Consider the following 19,353-nt stretch of genomic DNA (forward strand, 5'->3'; position numbering starts at 1 on the left):
TAGTTGCCGGTGCACTTTGGGACAGTAGAAAAAAGTAATTGCACCCACTGGAAATTTTTCAGGACAAAATATTGCACGGCATTTTCCAAGGCAGGCACAAATGCTGAAGCTCCCTTCACAGACACATAAGAACCCAGCAATTTTACCCTGAATCTCAGAAATGCTATCAGATTACCAGAACTGAAGCTCTGCATTATGTAGTAAACAACAAACCCTGAAATGTGTAGTTGTACTGTATTATTACATCAGACTCTTCTACAAAATGTCTTGCTTGCCAAGTTCCTTTGGTTGCATGAACAGTGATAAGACCCAATCTTTTGCCTTAAGCAGCATACGGTAATGATATAATTGTCACCTACCCCTTCCACAATGGGATTAGTCTACCGTGAGGATTCCTTCACACCACTTCAGTGCTGATAAAACTTTTGGAAATAGTTTTTAAAGGCCATCAACAATTTATTTTTTTAAAAAAGAAAATCCCCTCCTCCCCCACTTTGGAGGGCTATGAAACCTTATAAAGCAAAAGCTTTTCCACACTTTTCATTCCCTTACTATAAGCTGCTTTCCATTAACTTTTAGTTTTGACATGGGAAAGTTGGAAGCATGTTAATTATCGGGCTAACACTCCTATGAGACCTTTGCCAGTATAACCCAGCATATGCTCAGCTTTATCCTAATAGAGCAGAGTCTGGAGAGTTTAGGCTTTTGCTAATAATGATAGTGATCTAACTTTTTATCCAAATATTTATATGGAGCCTATCTGAATACCTGGGCACTTCCTATGGATCTCTAGTGCCTTTAATTTAAGTAATTCCCATGGCATTGTTTATATTTTTACCCTTGTCTCATACTGCATACACGCAGAAGTCTCTGTTAAAATCCCAGCAGTCCTTCAACAAATCAAATTAAAGGAATTTGGGTTAAGACAATAACTGATACTTTAAGAAAATCAGCTGAGATTTGTAAAGGCTCCAAGGCTGGCGAAGTGCCTCCCACTCAGAGTATGTCACCGTAATCTGGCCAACTTTATATTCCTTATGCTTTTTTTCTTTTTTAATCTGAAAGTTTGATGAAATCAGAGTATGTTCAGTGATTAGCAAATTGTGAAGAAAGGTGATTTTTTTATGGCAAACATCTATATAAAGATACGCTGATTATTTCAATCACTGGTTTTAAAGAGTAACAGATTAAAGTCACAATATAATGATGAGTAATGATGAGTACAAAAAGATATTCCTCAAATGAATAACTGTTGTTTGTTATAAATTGTCCTGCCTTGGCAACATGCTCTTAAAATTCAATCGGTAAATTACACTATTATAATCTTTGTTAGGTATTAAGGCCACTTGTACCAGCAATCACTTAGCTAAATAAACAAACCAGAACTTGTAGTACACATAGAAATCATTTTAGTTTTAATCCCTGTAAAGTCAAGGTAACTATTTGGAGGGGCATGGAGGGGCAGAAAGGGTGGATTCATTGCAGAACACCATTTTATCTATTTTAACTTTATTTAAAACAACTACCTAAATATTTAGGGATCAAAACACAGCCCAATACAATGTAATTAGCATTAAAATTCTCAGTAAAAAAAAAAAAAACTAACTTTATTTCTCATTAAAAACTTACACATTTTAATTGCACTTAGTACACTTGCTATTTGAAAATGTTGTAACACCTTCATATGCCATTTGCAGAATGAAAAAAAAAGTAATCAAGTTTAAACATTAATTTAAAAAATGCCAAATGACTGTTCTCCTTTATTGGTATAACAAATAGGGAGAAAATCCTGGGCCTTCAATAGATACATGGTATACTTTCAGTTTAAAAAAAAAAGTAATGAAATCATCTGCTTGTTTTGTGCTAATGCACTGACTTTACAAGAAATCCCAGTTAACACCAAGATAGGTACTAAGAGAATGACTATTAGCTTTCATTATTAGAGGTACATTTCCCAAAGACTTCAAAAAGATTTTCCTTAGACTTAGAAGTGCTAAATAGGTCAGCAAATGGATACTCAAACCATTTCTGTGAGCCAGCCAGAAAACCTCCCTGTGACTTCAGTAGACTTTGAATCAAGCCTTCAGATCTCAGCTATTATACGTTTTCTCCATCTTTTCAACAAGCAATGATGAGTCTCTGTTCTGAAAGCTAAATGTATCTTTTTATTTTCTCTCACAAGAGATCGGAACCCTGTGAGCACCATCTGGACTGCTTCTTTGTGCGTCTGTACTTTATGCAGATATGGTCTTCAAACACGGACTGCAAAAATCCTATTGTAGCAGCAGACAGTAGCTGGGATCCTTATCCCACAGTCCTTTGAAGTTAAAAGAGGCTGGATCAGGCCCTCCCTATGCTTTGCATAATAAAATCATTGAACGTATTGCGCCAGTTTATATATGCCATAATTGGGTAGCTATTACCTTATGTCATCTTTCTCACATAAACACTTACCGCCAAGGCACGCACCCATAGCCAACGAGAAAATTAATGGTTTCATAGGCAAGTTAACATCAGGATCTTTATTCAGGTTGAGAAGCACAGGAATCTGTGGTTTAAGAAGAAAAGGGAGAGATATTCAGGAGACATCCAACCATCAGTACAACATAAATAAAATTCATTCAAGTAAACAACTTAAACCAACATCAAGTCCAAAGAATAACTTGGGGAAAGGCAGGTTTTGGTGTCTTTTTAATTCAATTAGTACCTTTGCATCATATTCTTGGTCTGTGTGCGCTTTTCCCCACTGACTGTGCTAGTACCACAAGCCACAGAGAAGGTACCAGCAATGTCAGGCCAAGACTGACACAGGTACTGCTAACAAAACAGGATCTCGTAAGGTTATGGGTGCCTCCCATTAGAACCTTCTGGTTCAACAGGGATCCGACAGTGACTACAAATCAATTGCCCCTCCATTTCTGGAAACCTAAAGGACAGAGCTAGATCCCCCCTTCTTGCTGGAGACAGCTGTAAGAGATGCCCAGACCTTCACAATCAAGATGGCTGTAGACCACGTGTCAATGACTAAAAAATTCTTGAATACTTATTATAATCAAAAGTGCCTGATCCGTTAGGGAAAAACTGAGAAATATCAATGTGGCAGGCTTCTGAATTAATAAGCAGAGCTGAGTTATTTTACTTTCTATTCTAACACTATATATACCAGAGAATGTAGATTTAGTTCACAGGGAAATGTTTGCAAGTTTTATGAATCTCATTTAATCCTTTTAGCAAATAAAATAAAATAAAATAAAATAATCCCCTGCAAAGTCAAACGAGGCTTGTAGGGAGGCACAATAAACTTCATTTGGTGGTTGGTATAGAGCCCAAAAACGCAGCAGCCAGGCTTTCAAGTAGCACCAGAGCTCAGTCAGGAACACCCTTTCAACCTAAACAACTTTCACCTTAGCTGGGAAAAACTGATTTGAGTTCACCTTAATTGTGTAACCACTTGGTTTGAAAGAAAGGTGTAATCAGTACTTGTAGAGAGAAAATCATTAGAAAGGAGATAAGTATAATGTAATTAACCTGGTTTTGACCTGTACGGAGGTTTATGGGATCAAAGGGGAGAGAGACAGAGTAAGCAAACATGGAACAGTGAGAGATCAAGCAGGAAGGGATTTTTGGAAATAGCTATGATATGCCTTAAAATTAATGCTTTCTCACAGTCCAGGATTTTCAGTAGTGAATAGAGTTACGACTTTTAATCCTCCAATTTGTCATTTGAATGTATTTCACAGGTACCCCTCAAGGCATATGATCTCAGATGGAGCAGCTGCTTCCTGAAAAAAATTTTTACTGATGGCTGAGTGATGCTCATCTTTACTGACTGTGCGTGTTCTTTTGGTATGGAGCAATATATAGGCTTTATGAAGCATTACAACCCTTTCCCCCTCCCTCCCTCCTGCCAATGGTGCTAATCTTCCCTATTAAATCCTCTAATTGATTAACCTAGATAAGTTAATGTCTAAATAATTATTCTTGAATTGTACATTCCCTGAAGGCGTCTATTTCTATTTTAAGGCCTAAAGAGTCAGAATGCCCAACATCTTGTCTGGTTTTTTCCATGAAACAGTTATAAAATATTTAATTTCTCCCCACAAACTTTGTTCCTCTCGAACCATCACTGCCAGAACATGATATGCAATTCAAATTGGAGAAAGGGAGGCTGAGGGGAGACCTTATCACTCTCTACAACTACCTGAAAGAAGTTTGTAGCCAGGTGGGGGTCGGTCTCTTTGCCCAAGTAACAGGCAACAGGACAAGAGGAAATGGCCTCAAGTTGTGCCAGGAGAGGTTTAGATTGGATATTAGGAACAAATTCTTCACCAAAAAGGCTGTCAAGCATTGGAACAGGCTGCCCAGGGAAGTGACTGAGTCACCATCACCATTTCAAAACAATGTTGTATTTCAACATAAACCAAAATCAAAACACAAATACTGAAATCACAGGATAAGCCATCTTGCTCAGCCTAAATAAAGCATTTTTTCCTACTATATAATTTTTCCCAGAGAACCAAAATGATTATTTAGTTTCTCAGAATTATTTGCAAGTACCCCCATGTACTACAGTACCTTGCTTGTTGCAGGACACAATCCTGAACTATGCAACACTTTTTTAAATTAGACTCCTCGTTGTGCATGCCCTGCCTGCACGGAGAAGGTGGGTAGGTAGAGCAGATTAAAATGATTAGCCTATTTTCTTGCTGTTGAGGTCAGTCCTAAAGCTGTTGCCAGCCAGATTCCAAGCCCAGAGCAAGTAATGCCATTTTCACACCCCACTGGTGGGAATCATTCAGAAAGCAGAGCCCTGTGGCCCTCACAGAGCCCCTTCCCTAATTATGGAACTGTGAAGGAGACGGGAAGCAAGAAACAAAACAGAAATCCCAGACAGAAAGTCCATGAGATAACTCTCTGCTAGGTATTTGAAGCCACATACACTTAATACTCCCATCAGAAAATGTGGTTCTCTGTTTAGTGAAGGAGTTCAGTGTCAGGAGCTCTCAGTGTCCTGTAAATCTCTATTGATTAAAGACACAAAAAAAACCTAGAAGAAAGTCACTGAACAAAGGTTTCAACTCACTGAGTCTTCCTTTAAAGACAAAGAAACATTGCAATGTATCAAGAGAAGGTACAATCATGTAATGTACTTGATTCTCCATTTCTTAATTTTTTAAACCCTACTAAGTATTTTGGGAGCCCAAATATGCACTTGACCCTGCTGGTGTTATTGTTACATCCTTGACATAACATTGCTCTTCTTCCACTTCCACTAGAAATACTGTGAATTCTTTTTAGAAGTATTCATAATCATTAATCATCTACTTTAAAATTATCATCAGTGATGTCGTGCTCCTAAGTGTATTAACAGGCAGCAAGGCTGGATCAGGAATATCTGTTCCCATAAATGCTTGGTTTTGCAGCAAGGGACAAACATTGAAACATGCCTTAGCAATACATATTTGTGTACACTTTAATTTGCTTGTTTTCCCTCTTTAAAGGAATTAATCTCTGCCCAAGAGTAATTGCTATAAGTCACAAAAGGAATGGAAGTCCTACAGACCTCTGACACATGCTTATATCCCTTGTAAAGAAGAGGTATTTCTAACAAGGAATGTTTCACCACAAGTTTCACTTTTGAATAACCACATAAAAGATGAATGCAAAGCATTCAGTTAAATTTCTAGTGTTTCAGATGGAAATATTTAGTTGCTCCATAAAGTAAGCCAAATTTTTTGCAAACATTATGGGCTATCCTGTGTGGCAACTGCATGCCACAGAGTCTCCAAAAGTCACTCGTATCGAATTCTTTTCATCTAAAAGTAGGCATAAGACAAACAGATTGTTCTAATTTCCATACTAAGAACTTTCCTGCTCCAAAACAATGAAGAATTAAGACACTTGATCATCAGCAAGAACTCTTGAAGAGATGTTGCAAATCAGTTAAAGCCAGCATGCATTTCTCATCGCATTTACATTTGAAATAGATAAGGATCATGCACAGTTACCTGCCACTCTGTTTTCCCCCAAAATCACCTTTAACACTTTTTGCCACGTTCATTCATGCAATTGTGTGTGAGGTAACATTTTTGCACTCTCAATACCTCAAACCTCAGCTTTATCTACTGTTACAGTTAACCTGAGTGCTAAAAACAGAAATGCAAAACATAAAAGTGTTAGAAGGAAACTTTCCACTGTAGCTTTCAATGTTTTTGAAAAACTGGATTCATTCTACAACTCTTTCTGATTCAAGCCATAGGCATTCACAATAGCATCAAAAGCAGTCCAAGTTAGGATACTTTGCAAACTGAGATATAATTGCCTGTGATACATATTGTACAAATGCATTTGTGATATTGATTTAACATATTTGTGATGCAGATTTTTTCATAGTTTTATGAAGTGCTGCCCCTCAACAGAGGAAAAAAACAGAAGTTAAAACTTATGAAGCCTCATATTTCCTTCATTATTCCCTTCTCAGATTATGTAAACAGCACCTTTAATATTAGAAGGAGCATAATACTGTCTTACCAGGAAGATAGCTTTCATTTCTTATAGCCTTTATTTCAATAATCTTACCAGGATAAATCTCTGTTTGATTAGCTTCTAGAAACCTTGCTAATTCTGTTGGAAAGTTCAATATTGAACCACCCCACATTGCTGCTTGATTGGCAGGGTTCAGATAAAATGAGTGATGCAGCTCATTGGAGCAAAGCCAAATCCATCTCACCTACGACCATTGTAAGAATATTTGCCTCCAGTAAAACAGAAAAACACAACTGTAGGAAATAATGATTGTACCTGGAGAATGTCCTCAAAGACTTGATACAGAGAGGAGCTAGTCATTGATCTTGATTCTATATAGGGTGCTTTATGAACTATATATATAGGATCTAAGCTGACGCAGAAAGAACAACAAAAATGTCTACAGGTGTTGGCACATTTGTCTATATAACTAACCTAGTCAAAATCAATCCTTTTGAAGAAAATGATTGTTTATACCGTGTACTATGGAAGTGCAGAGGATGCCTTACAAATATAAAAAGAACAAAAATGGAAATGTATGCATTTTCATTGTTCACACTGTTTTTAATCTTGAATCAGTTTGGCAAACTTTGAAAATGGATTAGGATTGTATTACTGGTATAAATTATCCACCTTCCCTAAAAGATACCATCTATTAACAATTATTATTATAAGAAATTAATTCATCCTCAAAAAAAATGATTCTGCAGGAGAGCATATTTCTTCTCACCCCAGTCATCTCACTAACATCCTCAAAATTTAAGCCAGATGAAACAATCAAAAAGAAAGGAAGCTCAATTTTTACTTTAAATGAAGGCTTTGAAAAGGAGAAGACGGAGAGATTTCAGACTAGAACTATATACACCAAAAACTACAAAGCGAAATTTCATTAAATACTGTAAATGTTCTCATAACAATCCTTGCCTTTATATTGCGCTATGTAGATCCTTTTTGTTAAAAAACACTGATGATCATGTCTGTACATCTCAATTGTGTTGCCCACTTCACAGAGGGGGTCTACTTGACACCTTCCAAGCCTTGTTCCTTCCTGTCCTGTTTGTATGAAAGTGGAACAGAGAACCCTCAACATTTTGCTTTCACATTTATTTTATTTTATATATGTAGACTGCATTCTTTGTAAGCAAAACTATGACCAAAGAGTTAACATTTTCAGATCTTGCTGTCACAGCCTCTTCACCAAGAGTACAAATTACCCAAGAACAAGTTGAATCAAGACCTTTATCCTATTCACCTATTTTTACAGCAAAACATTCTCAAAATTATGGCATTCCACCAGTCAAGGAGATGAAGAAGGAAGACCTCTTTTGAAACTATTAAGAACTTCTTCTGAAATACAAGCAGAAATTATGATTTAGCTTTACTAGCTGGGCCCTGGATATGCAGAGATACCAAAGAGAAGAGGCACTTTTCCCGCTCTATCAGTGAGCGCCTCCTCCTGGGATGGCAGGAGGCTCATAAGAAGCAGCAGGGTGAAGCCCTCCCAGCTACTTCTGCTTCCCAAAGATAACGCTTCTACAAGTAATCACACACTCACATTGTGCAAGAAGGGTGGCTTAGGCAAGTTTATGCTATACCTATGCAGCACAGTAGACGGCATCATGTCATATTGCCCATTTTGTCTATTTGTGCAAAGTGACAACGAAACAGCAATTCACGCCTTTATTTTAGGGATTCATTGCTGCTCTACACCATGGCATTTCATGGCTCACACTTTGCTAAAAACTGCATGTGATAAAGATGTCTTTTGTGAAAAGTGCAGAGAATTTGCATTAATAGAAAAAGACCTGCTTTCCCAAATTGTTGATGATTGTCTGTCTCTGCAGAGAGCTACAGGCCGCTTTTACACATTTATCAAACACTGAACTGCAGGGCATAGAAGACTCTGGTAGGGCAGAAGGCAAAGAAGATCCAAAAATAAAATTGGCACTAAGAACATGAGATACATAGAAAATATTCAGTACCGCAAATGAAAAGCCTCTGTTAGTTTTAGAGGCAATAAATAGTGGGCCAAAAATTATCTTGTTTCTAAAAAAGATTTGTCAGAGACTAAGTCACCTTGCCAGCCAGGTGGTTAATGGAAATTGTTTGGTACTCTATATTGAGGAAATAGTATTTAAACTCAGCTAAAACGAGGATTTACTATGGCTATATTTTTAGTTCTGGTAATAAAAGAAAAATCTAAACAGATGGCTCCAGCATATGTGGCTGATAAAACATGTCAATTAAACTAAAGAGCATACTGGTAATAAAATCATGTCACCTAAAATTCTAAGGGCAGAAATCCGTGGCTATTTAAATGACAATACTATGAAAATGCAGGCCTTAAAAACTAATAAGTCTTCCTGTCAAGGAATGTCATGGTGAGTTTAGCCTGCTGAAAAAGGAGGGAAAATATCAGAGGATTAATAGAATGACACATAGAGCATCACTACATGATTCACCACATTTATTCATCAGACAAAGAAAGCCGGATATCCAACATGAGAAAAACCCTTGCCATTCAAGAATTAAAATGATTGAGACTTAATAACTAAGCTCCTGGTTTATTAACTGTTTATGCACAGAACATTTTGTGGGTATTTTTTAAGCAAATCCCAGATATATCTATATATATTACATTTGCTGCTGGCAATATAGTCCTTTGCATACAGTCAGAGTTCATGGAGTTTCCCACAAAGCATATCTCAAACTCAGAATATTTTGTTATGGTACATCTTTTACATATTGGCAAAAAGTGATTGATTTTCCTATCACAATTGCCAGGCATGCTTATGCAATGAAGTGCAATAAACACTCACTCGTCAATTAAACATCTGTTTAATTAGAGAGCTGGATCTTCGCTCTCCAATGCTTAAAGAGAAGGGAAAAGTCTTGGGATTACAGTTCATCAAGCAAGTTTCAATCTCATTTTGTTTGGGGGCAGTTCATGATCTTTGCATTCAGGTCAAATTACCTGAAACAAGCAATTGGAAGATACTCTGAAGACTATTTTGTCTTTGTGGGACTTCAATGTTTTGGTTTAGTTTAACACAAACAGAATTTTACCAAGACAGAAACAGTAAAAACAATCAACCTATGATGAGCTAAGTGCCCTTATAAACTCATTCTACTGTTTCATGTACGCAATTATCTTTCTACAGCATCCTCTGTAGCATAAAATACTTGCTGTGTTCTGAGCTCTTTGCAGAGATTTCAGTTTAGCGACCTCTGTACGTGAATTCCACACGGTACTGACATTTTTGATGGTGGGGTTATAGCAGATTTACTCGCCTAGAGCAAAGAAGAATTTGACCAACGGCGGTGTTGCACTGTTGCACTTTCCAGGGTAAGATGCTTCAAATACTAAACTAATCTGACTTTCGTAATTTCAATTTTCTGATACCTGTCCTCTTCCACCTTACCACCCCTGAAGGAATGGAGCAATATGACTTTCTAGGCACCCTTGCCATCACAGTAGTTTTGTCTGCAGTCAGCTGGAGACTTAAACCAGAAAAGCTGATACTGGCAGGACTGTCTCATCCCTGGAATATGGGACAAAAAGCACTGGATACTCACCTTTCTAATGCAGAACAGACTCTATTGGTGGCCTTGACTGTGAGCTGCCACCAGATTTGAGTTTTCACCATGTTTGCTTGGTATTTCAGGAATCCTTGTCCATGTTCAAGTCAAATAGACGGTCACCCTGTGAACCTGGTTTCCCCTAACTCCTACTGGTCAGTGGCTCACCACCTTGGGGTGAGCAAATCCACTATTGACAGAGGTCTCTGATGCCATCCTCCAAACACTCTTTGCTCAGTCAGAGCATAGAGCTGATATCTACGAAACTACTCAGATTTTTTGTATCTGTAGATTCAAAAAATGGTAGGAACTTGATGGGTACCATATCTCTACCCAGTACTTGGTCCATCAAGGCTATGACTGCAAAAATCACAAGAGCTATTGCCCCATTGTCATACAGACACTTGTTCACCACTGAAGGAGATTTATGAACCTCTTGGAGGGCTTCACTGGAGAGAGTCAGTACATCTGCACCTTTCATAGTTATAAGCAGAGGCTCAGCTGTGAAGTTGGCACCTTTTGCCAAGAAAGGACAGGACCATTCATGGCTACACACCATAGCAGGTGCCCTATACTCCAATATCACTAAGGCGTATGAAGCCAAACTCACATATATAAGCATGTCAGCTGGGTAACAGCGTGAACACGTGAGTGAATTATGTGGCTGAATAAGTGACAGTGGACAGTTTTCTGCTTTTAATAATTGCAGTTTGATTTTGTAAATAGCAAGTCAATAAATAGAGAACTAAGAAATACCTATGTGTTTTTCTTTCTTCCTTCCTCCTCTCTCCACACATTTTTAAAGAAAAAAAAATAAAATTGCAGCAGTCTCTTAGGTTCAGCCCAGAACTGGGTGAAAAATGTATATATTTGAAATGTCTAAAATCTTGCCAGAAATCCTTTCCTGTCCATCTGTATTTCACGCCTTCAAAGATATAAAATAAGTGATCTTCAGACATCCCAAAAGATTCCGGTGTTTCTGTCCCATTCCCCAAAACATACTCCTTTAAAAGAGGGTTCCTTTCAAAACCTGCAAAAGGCCCTTTGGTCGATGTGCATACACGTGTCTTTTGGTATTGCTCCAAACCAATTTTCATAGACTAGCTGGATGTGAGGCAAAACCTTTGAAGCTAAGATTTCTGCATTATTGCTTAATAGTCCTCAAGTGTTTGCTGAGAGGTGACTCATCCTGAACCAATCTTTCCCTTCATGCCTATTGCTTGCAGTCTGTTGTTGTTAAATCAATATAATTCCACAGGAAACACCATGGTAATCAAACCAAAATACCATATTAACATATAATTATAGAGCAGTTGCAAATCTGCCCAACATATCATATGCCCTATAAGAGGTGTCTTAAACCTTGACACGGGTTAAGGGCGGACATAACCACCCAATAACAATGGAAAAAAAATTATACTTAGCTGACAACAAGCTGTAACAATGAATCATTTGTCTGGTATAATGAAGAGATTATTGCACTTTAAACAGAGAATTTGATTGAATAAACCTATCTGATCATGCCTTAATTCATCATAATTTGGTGCTTTTCTGATATTAAAACTCAGCTGCTGATAAGTATTTGTTATGCTTTGTTATGATATTATGATAACGTTATTTGCTGGTTTTTAAACTAATTACATGAGTAAGATAGCAATAAAGGGTTCAGGTGTTAAAAAAGCATTAGTGTAACTACGCAGTGCATAGAGGGAAAATAACTGATAGCAGCAGATGGTTAGTGACAATTTCCATCAAAAAGACAACTTTACTTTTCATCTATGAATGTGAATATGACAGGGAAAGTGCAAAAATACAGCTAAAACAGTGAATCTAGTTCCACAGCGCGCTGCAACTGCTGGCAGCAATGGCCAGGCGCTAGATGTCTAAATGGTATGAATAAGCTTGTAATAATGGTTCAACCTGAGGGGATAAAGTAAGCTACAACACAGCAGAGGTGCAAAAAAATAAAGCAAATTGTAATCAGCAATCTCAGCTGCCTTGGCAGCACCAGAAGGAGGATGTGCAAGTGCCGCACAGACCCCTACCATTGTAGCCGTGAAGGGGATGTTGTCGATCACAGAGGAGGCCAAAGCAGACACCCAGAGCACTAAAATGATGGCCACTGCCAAGCGCTGGTCCTCAGGAACCACCTGGAATTGAGAGAAGTCCAATTACAACTTTGATGAGATCAGTGTTGCTCTGTCCCCCCTATGGCATAATTGCACGTTCTCCACAGTTTTAATTTATCAACATTTATTACTCCTTCAGGCTCTGAGTTAAGAAAAGAATCCTAAAGAAAACAGCCTGACATTTAGTAACACAATATTGTTCTTTTTCCAAGAAAATTTGAACAAATAGAAACATAAAGACTGATATTTCTAATAGTCATACTTACATTTCACGCAGGAAATAAACTGTGCAACTCTATAATTTTTTCCCCTTATGATTTATCTTTTCTTGTGGTTTTTAGACTACAGAAAAGGCTCCCCTTTTGCATTTATGGCTATGTGGACAGGCTGTGGACATATGTTTATATATATTAAATAGCACCTATGCCAAAGTAAAACATGCTTTCTTGATATTGCTGATGGAGGAATGCAATCATTAGCATTAAAGTAAAAACGAAAGTATTATTCTATGGCACTAAAACTATTTTCCTTACCTGTTAAAAACCAGTAAATATTTTAAACGTACCTTTATTAACAAAGCTGTCTGCTCTCCTATGTAGTCTATTAAGTGCAGATGAGCCAAAGCCTAAAAAAAAAAAAAAAAAAAAAGACATTAACTAGTGAAGTACCTGACGCAGTTACATTTTTTTCAGTGGATGTAAGCAAATACAAAAATTCCCTCCTGTTCACAAGGTATTGATATTCATCTCATGTTGCTTCTACAGCAACTTTGCAATTGGTAGGAAGAAAAGACACAGCAGCAATTGCAATTGGTAGCCATATTTGCAGAAGTGGGTTTGTTGTGCTGGAATGACTGGTGGGATTATTTAAGCGTGTGGGCCACAGGCATCGAAGAACAGCTGAAATGCAAAGATGACATTCTTCAGCGGATACATGTTTTCTGAATACCTGAACACAACTTATTTTAAACCAACATCCCCCAAGCCACAATACAGATAGAAGTATATCATGTGTTTAACAGGTCAGATGAAATCAGGCATCTTGTGCTCAATCTCAGATGAAGAAAAGAGAAAGCAAAATACATGTTTCTGTTAAACAGTTTTCACAGACCCATAAAAAGCCAACGGTACCCATCTGCTAATACCAGGCCAGAGATCTTGGATGAAGAGAAATTGCCACATAGGCAGCAGAACCTGAAAGGCAGGAAAACCATCTCTCCGATCTCCATGTTGGGCATCCTAACTGAGGAGGTGATCCCTGGAAGCATCGAGCTCAGGGCAGCCTGGACCAGAGTGCTCTGTCCTTCCTGTGAGAGCCATTCCCATTCGTACAGGGTACTCGGATAGCATCCCATACAACCATGGTTACTAGCATGGAGGAAAAGACATAGCAAGACCCGAGCCTAAAGGTGACGGCTCTGATCTCTCCTTGGGCAGCCAGGAGAATATAAACTGAATATTCACACCCCAGGAGAATGATCTATTCCCTCAAACTACAAGGTAAAAGGGGAGTTTTGACTCATGAGAGCTACCCTTTAATTCACTTTGGTTTTATTTTATTTTATTGCAAGTGTCCAGAATGAAGTACTATTTTCACGTTCAATGGGGTATGTCTATTTTATGACTTTTCAGTTTCTCGGGGGGAGAAAATCACCATTTTTTTGGTTCCGCCTGGACCAAGCTGGTTGGCTTGCTTTCATTTTTTTCTGCCATGACTAAGAACCAGTCAGCTGCAATGCCCCACTTACTGACTCCATTCCCACACAGAGACGCAGAAGTCAGCGTTCACACGACACAACTCCCTATAACCCGCACACGTGGTGGTCAGACAGAGCCCTTCAGAGACATCAGTGGAAAAAAAAACACATTCAACTCACACGCTGTCAAATTCCATGACAGAGATGGACAAAGATCCTAATAGGCACTGAGTGGTGTGGTATAAGACATGGTAATGTCAGAGTGACAAAGGGGCTGTCATTCAGACCAGCAGTTCCTGTACCTGCAGCTCTTTCGGGCGGCAGCTGAACGCTAGCGGTCTGCGTATCGCCACATATTAAATTTGGCCCAGAAATTATATTTCCTTTTAGCAATGCATTGCACAAAAAAAGGTGTATCTACATTTGAAGATGCAGCACACAGAACACAAGTAATAAGACTTTTAAATACATACACATATCCCTTACCTTAAAAAAAAAAAGGACATTTTTTCATTACTTTAACTTCCCCGCAGAAAGTTTCCTAAGAAATTAATTCTTATTGGCAATTTTAAGTTACAATTTTCATTCTAAGCTATCTGCATTGCTTTGTCAGCTCGAAGGTTATGAAAGTGACTTTTTAAATGTGTGTAAAAGCAATATTTTTAATGAACTGTAATATTTTTTCTTCAATTGCTTTGCATTCACACTTTAAAATAAACTTTTTAACACATAGCTGTCAGCGACCAGAGCTCAGAGTTTCATTCAGCTAACACTGCTGCCTTATTAACTTAATTATCTATTAACACAACACATTACTTTTCAGTAACACTCGAAATTTGTTCTGGAATCCAGACATGGTACTACAAAAGAGAGATTCGGGGAAAAGAGAAGGGAGTGAAGGACACACATGTTGTTCCTGCAAGACAGTCAGCCTGCAGGTAGCCCATCACGTTAGAGACGGTGACAATACTAATCACATAACCAACTTTAGGATGTCTCTACAAATATCCACGCGAATTGCCTGCAAACGCCTAAGTGCAAGTCAGCAATTAGTACCCTGCCAGTGGCCTCCCCTGGGTGTAAACTGCACAGAGGGTCTCCTGGATCTTCCCGTGTCTTCTAAGAGGAGTAGGTATTACTGCACTAATTGGTGCCTTCAAGTGTACTAGCTTCCATCTGACAGCTCAAAAATCGAGCTCCACTGCAGAAAAAAATCATGTACCATTTTAGATCAAAGTTTAATTTATGCAAAAAAATTTGCGTGAAACCCTCTTACAGACAGAATGTCATGATGACTGTTGGAAATAAACCCTGCCTGAAGGGATTAAGGTAAAATGTCAATTTTGACAATAAAAATGAACAAAATACTGTATCCCTGAGAGACATGGGAACCTATGTCACAAGGAGACAGAAGAAGCAGAAAGATTTTATAGCCTGTAACAACCAGTTGTGAACAAGAACTAAAAAGACAGTCATAAAGATGAATTACCTGAAGGACACAATAAAAAAAACAAGAGAGCTTCAAAGGATTTCCAACTTTTTCATTGCAAAAGATCTACCAGACTGGACCAATGAGGACCCAAAGAACCTCCGAGAGCTCTCCTGTGGCTCTGGAACCTAATGCATATTTTCCAAAACGGCTTGCAGCATAAGTCCCACACAGGTTTTCAAATTTGCTTTGTAATAGGAAAGGGAACATTTATAGCAGTAGGAAATAGCTTCAGACCAGGAATCCTCTAAGACAAAGGATGACCAAGGGTGATCCACAAGAATATGAGCTAACAACTGCTGAGTGCCTAGCTCATGGAAAGGTTTCTTGTCCTTCAATGCATATCTTTGTTTTGACTTGCTTCTTCTTGACATTGTTAACCTGAAGGAAAGAAAAATGCCTTGGCAAGAACTGTCATCTCCTGCTAATCCAAAGGGTAATAGATTCAGATCAAAATTAGCAGCAATGATACTTAGAACAGTTTTTCTCCTTCTTTTATGAGGAGGAATTTAGTGTGTCTCACTTTTTTTCTTGATTATGTGTACAATTTTCTTTCATGACCTTAAACTGCTGTCATTCTACAGAGACAGGAAAAATATTGTTTTGTTAGCAAACTATTTACTGGTGACCTGAGAAACCATAAAAATGAAGTTCAGTGAATTACAACAGTCGTATCCAAAGTCTGGCAGTAAACAGCAAATAACTTCCTGGGTGTTTTAGTATGTTATTGTGCAGCCACACAGCACTCAAATCAAAACCATTCAATCCAAGCTAAAACAATAAATACATCAGGGAATACAACTAATAAACTTTTACAGCAGCAGCAGACAAAATAAACATGGCTTCAATATGGATTCCCTAGAAGAGCTAGAAAATGCAAGGATATATAGAGCCTGATAACATAGAGAGATAAAAATTGCCTGTACTAATGGGTGTACAATAAATCAAGATTTTCTGATGAATTTTGGACCTACTAGCTAGCAAACAAGCCTTCTAATGATAATGAGAGCTTCTATTCATCTTCTCAGAGGTTACAAGATTTTGACTTCCAGTTTGGCATTAATTAGAGTCAGTTGAATTACTCACTGTTTGTATTTGCTCCAAATATTGTCCCTTTCTCTGTCAGCAATTTTTTTTTATTAGATCCCAATTTACAAATTCTTGGGCTCTTTGCAATTACTGGGCGGGAAGGTGCAGAAAGGAGGCTGTGTGAGCAAATTTGTTATTACAGGCATTTCCCAGGCTGCTCACTCAGAAAATTCCCTAGCCATGGCAGTGCCAGTGGTCACTTGGGTTTGTCAGTCATGTTTCTACAACATAATTGCATAATTTAAACCCAACAAATAACAACTGAAAAGTACCAAGCATACTAGGGAATGCATAGAAGCCTAATTGACAAGTAAATGTGAGTATTTATATGAAGAATGATCCAAACATTTGGGTAAAAATAAATCCTCTTGGGCTATAAAAAAGCATCAAATGGTAAATAAAATGGGTACAAACATGACTGGACTGTTTCTAATAGTCAAGCAGACAAACACAAAGAAACTACACAGCAAGATATCGAGGCGTTTCAAGTACTGAATATATTTTAAAATTACAATTGCAAACTGAAATTCAGTGATATTAGCCTGTCAAACCATATTCCCATGTGAAATCTCTTAGGCCGTTTGGTAGCCAGCATGCAGCAGACAGCATTAGGAGCATTTTTCAGCTCTGGTTTATTCTTCTTCTTTTATTTTTCCTATCACTTTCCTAAACAATTGCAAAACAAACACACAACTACATATAAAATATCTGCACACACAGACCGCTGACAAACCTGCAAACTAAAATTCTACTTCTATGAAAATGATTGCATCAGGTACATTCAGCAAATAGAGCAGCAGGAGAGAGAGAGTGAGACCAAGCTTGCAGTGAAAAATTAAATCTCAAAGACATCCAGCCAACTTCCACCACACCGCAGTTTCTCTCTGTACTACCATGACTACACTCGATCTTCAGTGTTACAGTGGGATTGAATCTGCAGGAGGCCTCTGCCCAGGAACATGATTCACATTTTAAGTCAGTTGTAATTCTTCAGGCTTTAGATATCAGAGAACCTTACCTCCATGAGAACAAACAACGCTGCAAAGAAAAGGAGGGTTGCCCACTCAACTCTGTTCAATATCATCTCAAAATCATGGATGTCTGCTAGCACTAGCAGCCAAATGGCTCCCAATATGGCAATCCAGCCTGCATTAGAAAAAGAGAGAACAACACTTTACACTTCGCAAACTCGTTATGTGCCACCAGCATAAAAGTTACAGTAGTGCGTTTTTCAGGGCCTTGAAGATTCTCTGGCTATGTGCTCTAGAAGATAAACAGAGGAAAGGAAAAGCTCTTTAAAACAGAAAAGGGACTGACTTTAAATAGAGAAGCAGGCTCTTTCCAGACAGGATCCATCTGTACATCCTGAAGAGTTTTAAGACACATATTTTGGGAACTGATTAAGAGAAAATGCAAATCAAATGCACAATCAGCCAGAGAATGTAATCAGTGAATCTCCTGTCCGAGCACCGTTGAAATGCTTTCTGGAGCTGTTTGATTCCTCTGACACATTTATCTTAAACAATGGAATGGGATTTCAGACTTGAAACAAAAGGGGATTGGGTGATTTTTTGCTCAGAATGATGCTCTTCTTTCTGTCTTTCCTCTCCATTTTTTTCCTAAATAGCAGATGATTTTTTTTTAATACAAAAAAACTGAGGTACATAATTGTAGAGTTTTTTAATAGCATGGAAATAAAGGCTTCCACCTCTTCAAGTCATTTCTCTCTTTGTTGTGACTATTTCATACACCTCATCCCATTTCGTATATTCACAGTCAGAAAGTGACGGATTCACAGAGTTGCAGAAAAAGTGAGGAAGGAAGAAAGAACAATAACAATTATTTGCTGGCAAACAACTTTAAGTCACAAACTTATAGTCAAATACCAAACGTAACTTAAGGAGAATAGGCCACTGCTACAAAGTAGATAAATAAAGTGACCCCTCTTCAAAAGCTTTCAACAACCAAAGCTGTACGAAAATTCAGAGATAAAAGACTGATTCATAAAATTTTAGGCCATTCAACTTACAGCTTATGCGTAAGTATTTTCCATTAAGTTAAAAGAAGAGATACAAAACCATAGCAGTTTAAAATTAAGCTATATTCCATTTAAATAATACTGAAATATAAAATAAAGACATCAAAGGTTCTCACTGCTCATGAAGCTGTAAACATCAACTATTTGCTCCAAGAAAAATTCTAACGACTGTCACATAAGTATTCCCTAATCAAAGAATGCATTTTTCTCTCTCAAGTACATTTTAGAAGCTTTCAGTGACATATTGCCCACTTTAATTGAGAATTTCAGGTTAACTGTGATCAGTAAGGAACACCTGCTGAAAATACTGCAGCTCAGAGCTGGCAACCAGGCCTGCCTGCAAGCCGTAACCAGCAGCTCCAGGGTGACCCCGGCTGGTCTGTTTGGTAAGGAAGGCTAAGCCAGCTAGCCTGACAATAGCTCCTGCTTTCATGCTTTGAGGTGGTTTTATTTTCTGCTGCAACATTTGCGCAGCAGTGAAATCATATTTCTTGCATTCTTTGGCTCCAAAACCAAAACACTCTCGGTGACACCAACTCTTCAATCAACGACCTATTTCTTCCCTCTCAAGCATCTGCAAGTGCCATCTTCTCCCCAGTTCAGCTCTACTCCTGGTGTCCCTAACCTGGCTTCTGTCCTCTCTGCTTGGCTGAAACCATGTCTTCCAGCACTACAAACAACTTCTCACTTCCCCAGCTTTCTCCCAAGAAGAGAAGGTCTCCCCTTTCAAGAAACTCACTCTTCTTGAAAAGGTTCCACACGGCTGATTGCTCCAGTCTTGCCATTTCCTTGATAAGCAACTCTCACA

At 38.2% G+C, this 19,353-nt stretch overlaps 1 protein-coding gene across 1 annotated transcript in view; it reads right to left on the bottom strand.

Moving 5' to 3' along the window:
* Positions 1-19,353, bottom strand: part of OCA2 (OCA2 melanosomal transmembrane protein) — a 174,277-nt gene that overhangs the window by 50,910 nt on the left and 104,014 nt on the right. Inside the window, exons 19-22 of the mRNA XM_063349476.1 lie at positions 17,526-17,653; positions 12,799-12,858; positions 12,150-12,254; positions 2,455-2,548 (exon numbers count right to left, since the gene is read on the bottom strand). Coding sequence (XP_063205546.1) covers positions 2,455-2,548; positions 12,150-12,254; positions 12,799-12,858; positions 17,526-17,653 — 387 coding nt within the window. The remainder of the gene's footprint in view (positions 1-2,454; positions 2,549-12,149; positions 12,255-12,798; positions 12,859-17,525; positions 17,654-19,353) is intronic.

The sequence above is a fragment of the Chroicocephalus ridibundus genome, chromosome 1, assembly GCF_963924245.1.
Source record: "Chroicocephalus ridibundus chromosome 1, bChrRid1.1, whole genome shotgun sequence".
In the NCBI taxonomy this organism is placed as follows: Eukaryota; Metazoa; Chordata; class Aves; order Charadriiformes; family Laridae; genus Chroicocephalus; species Chroicocephalus ridibundus.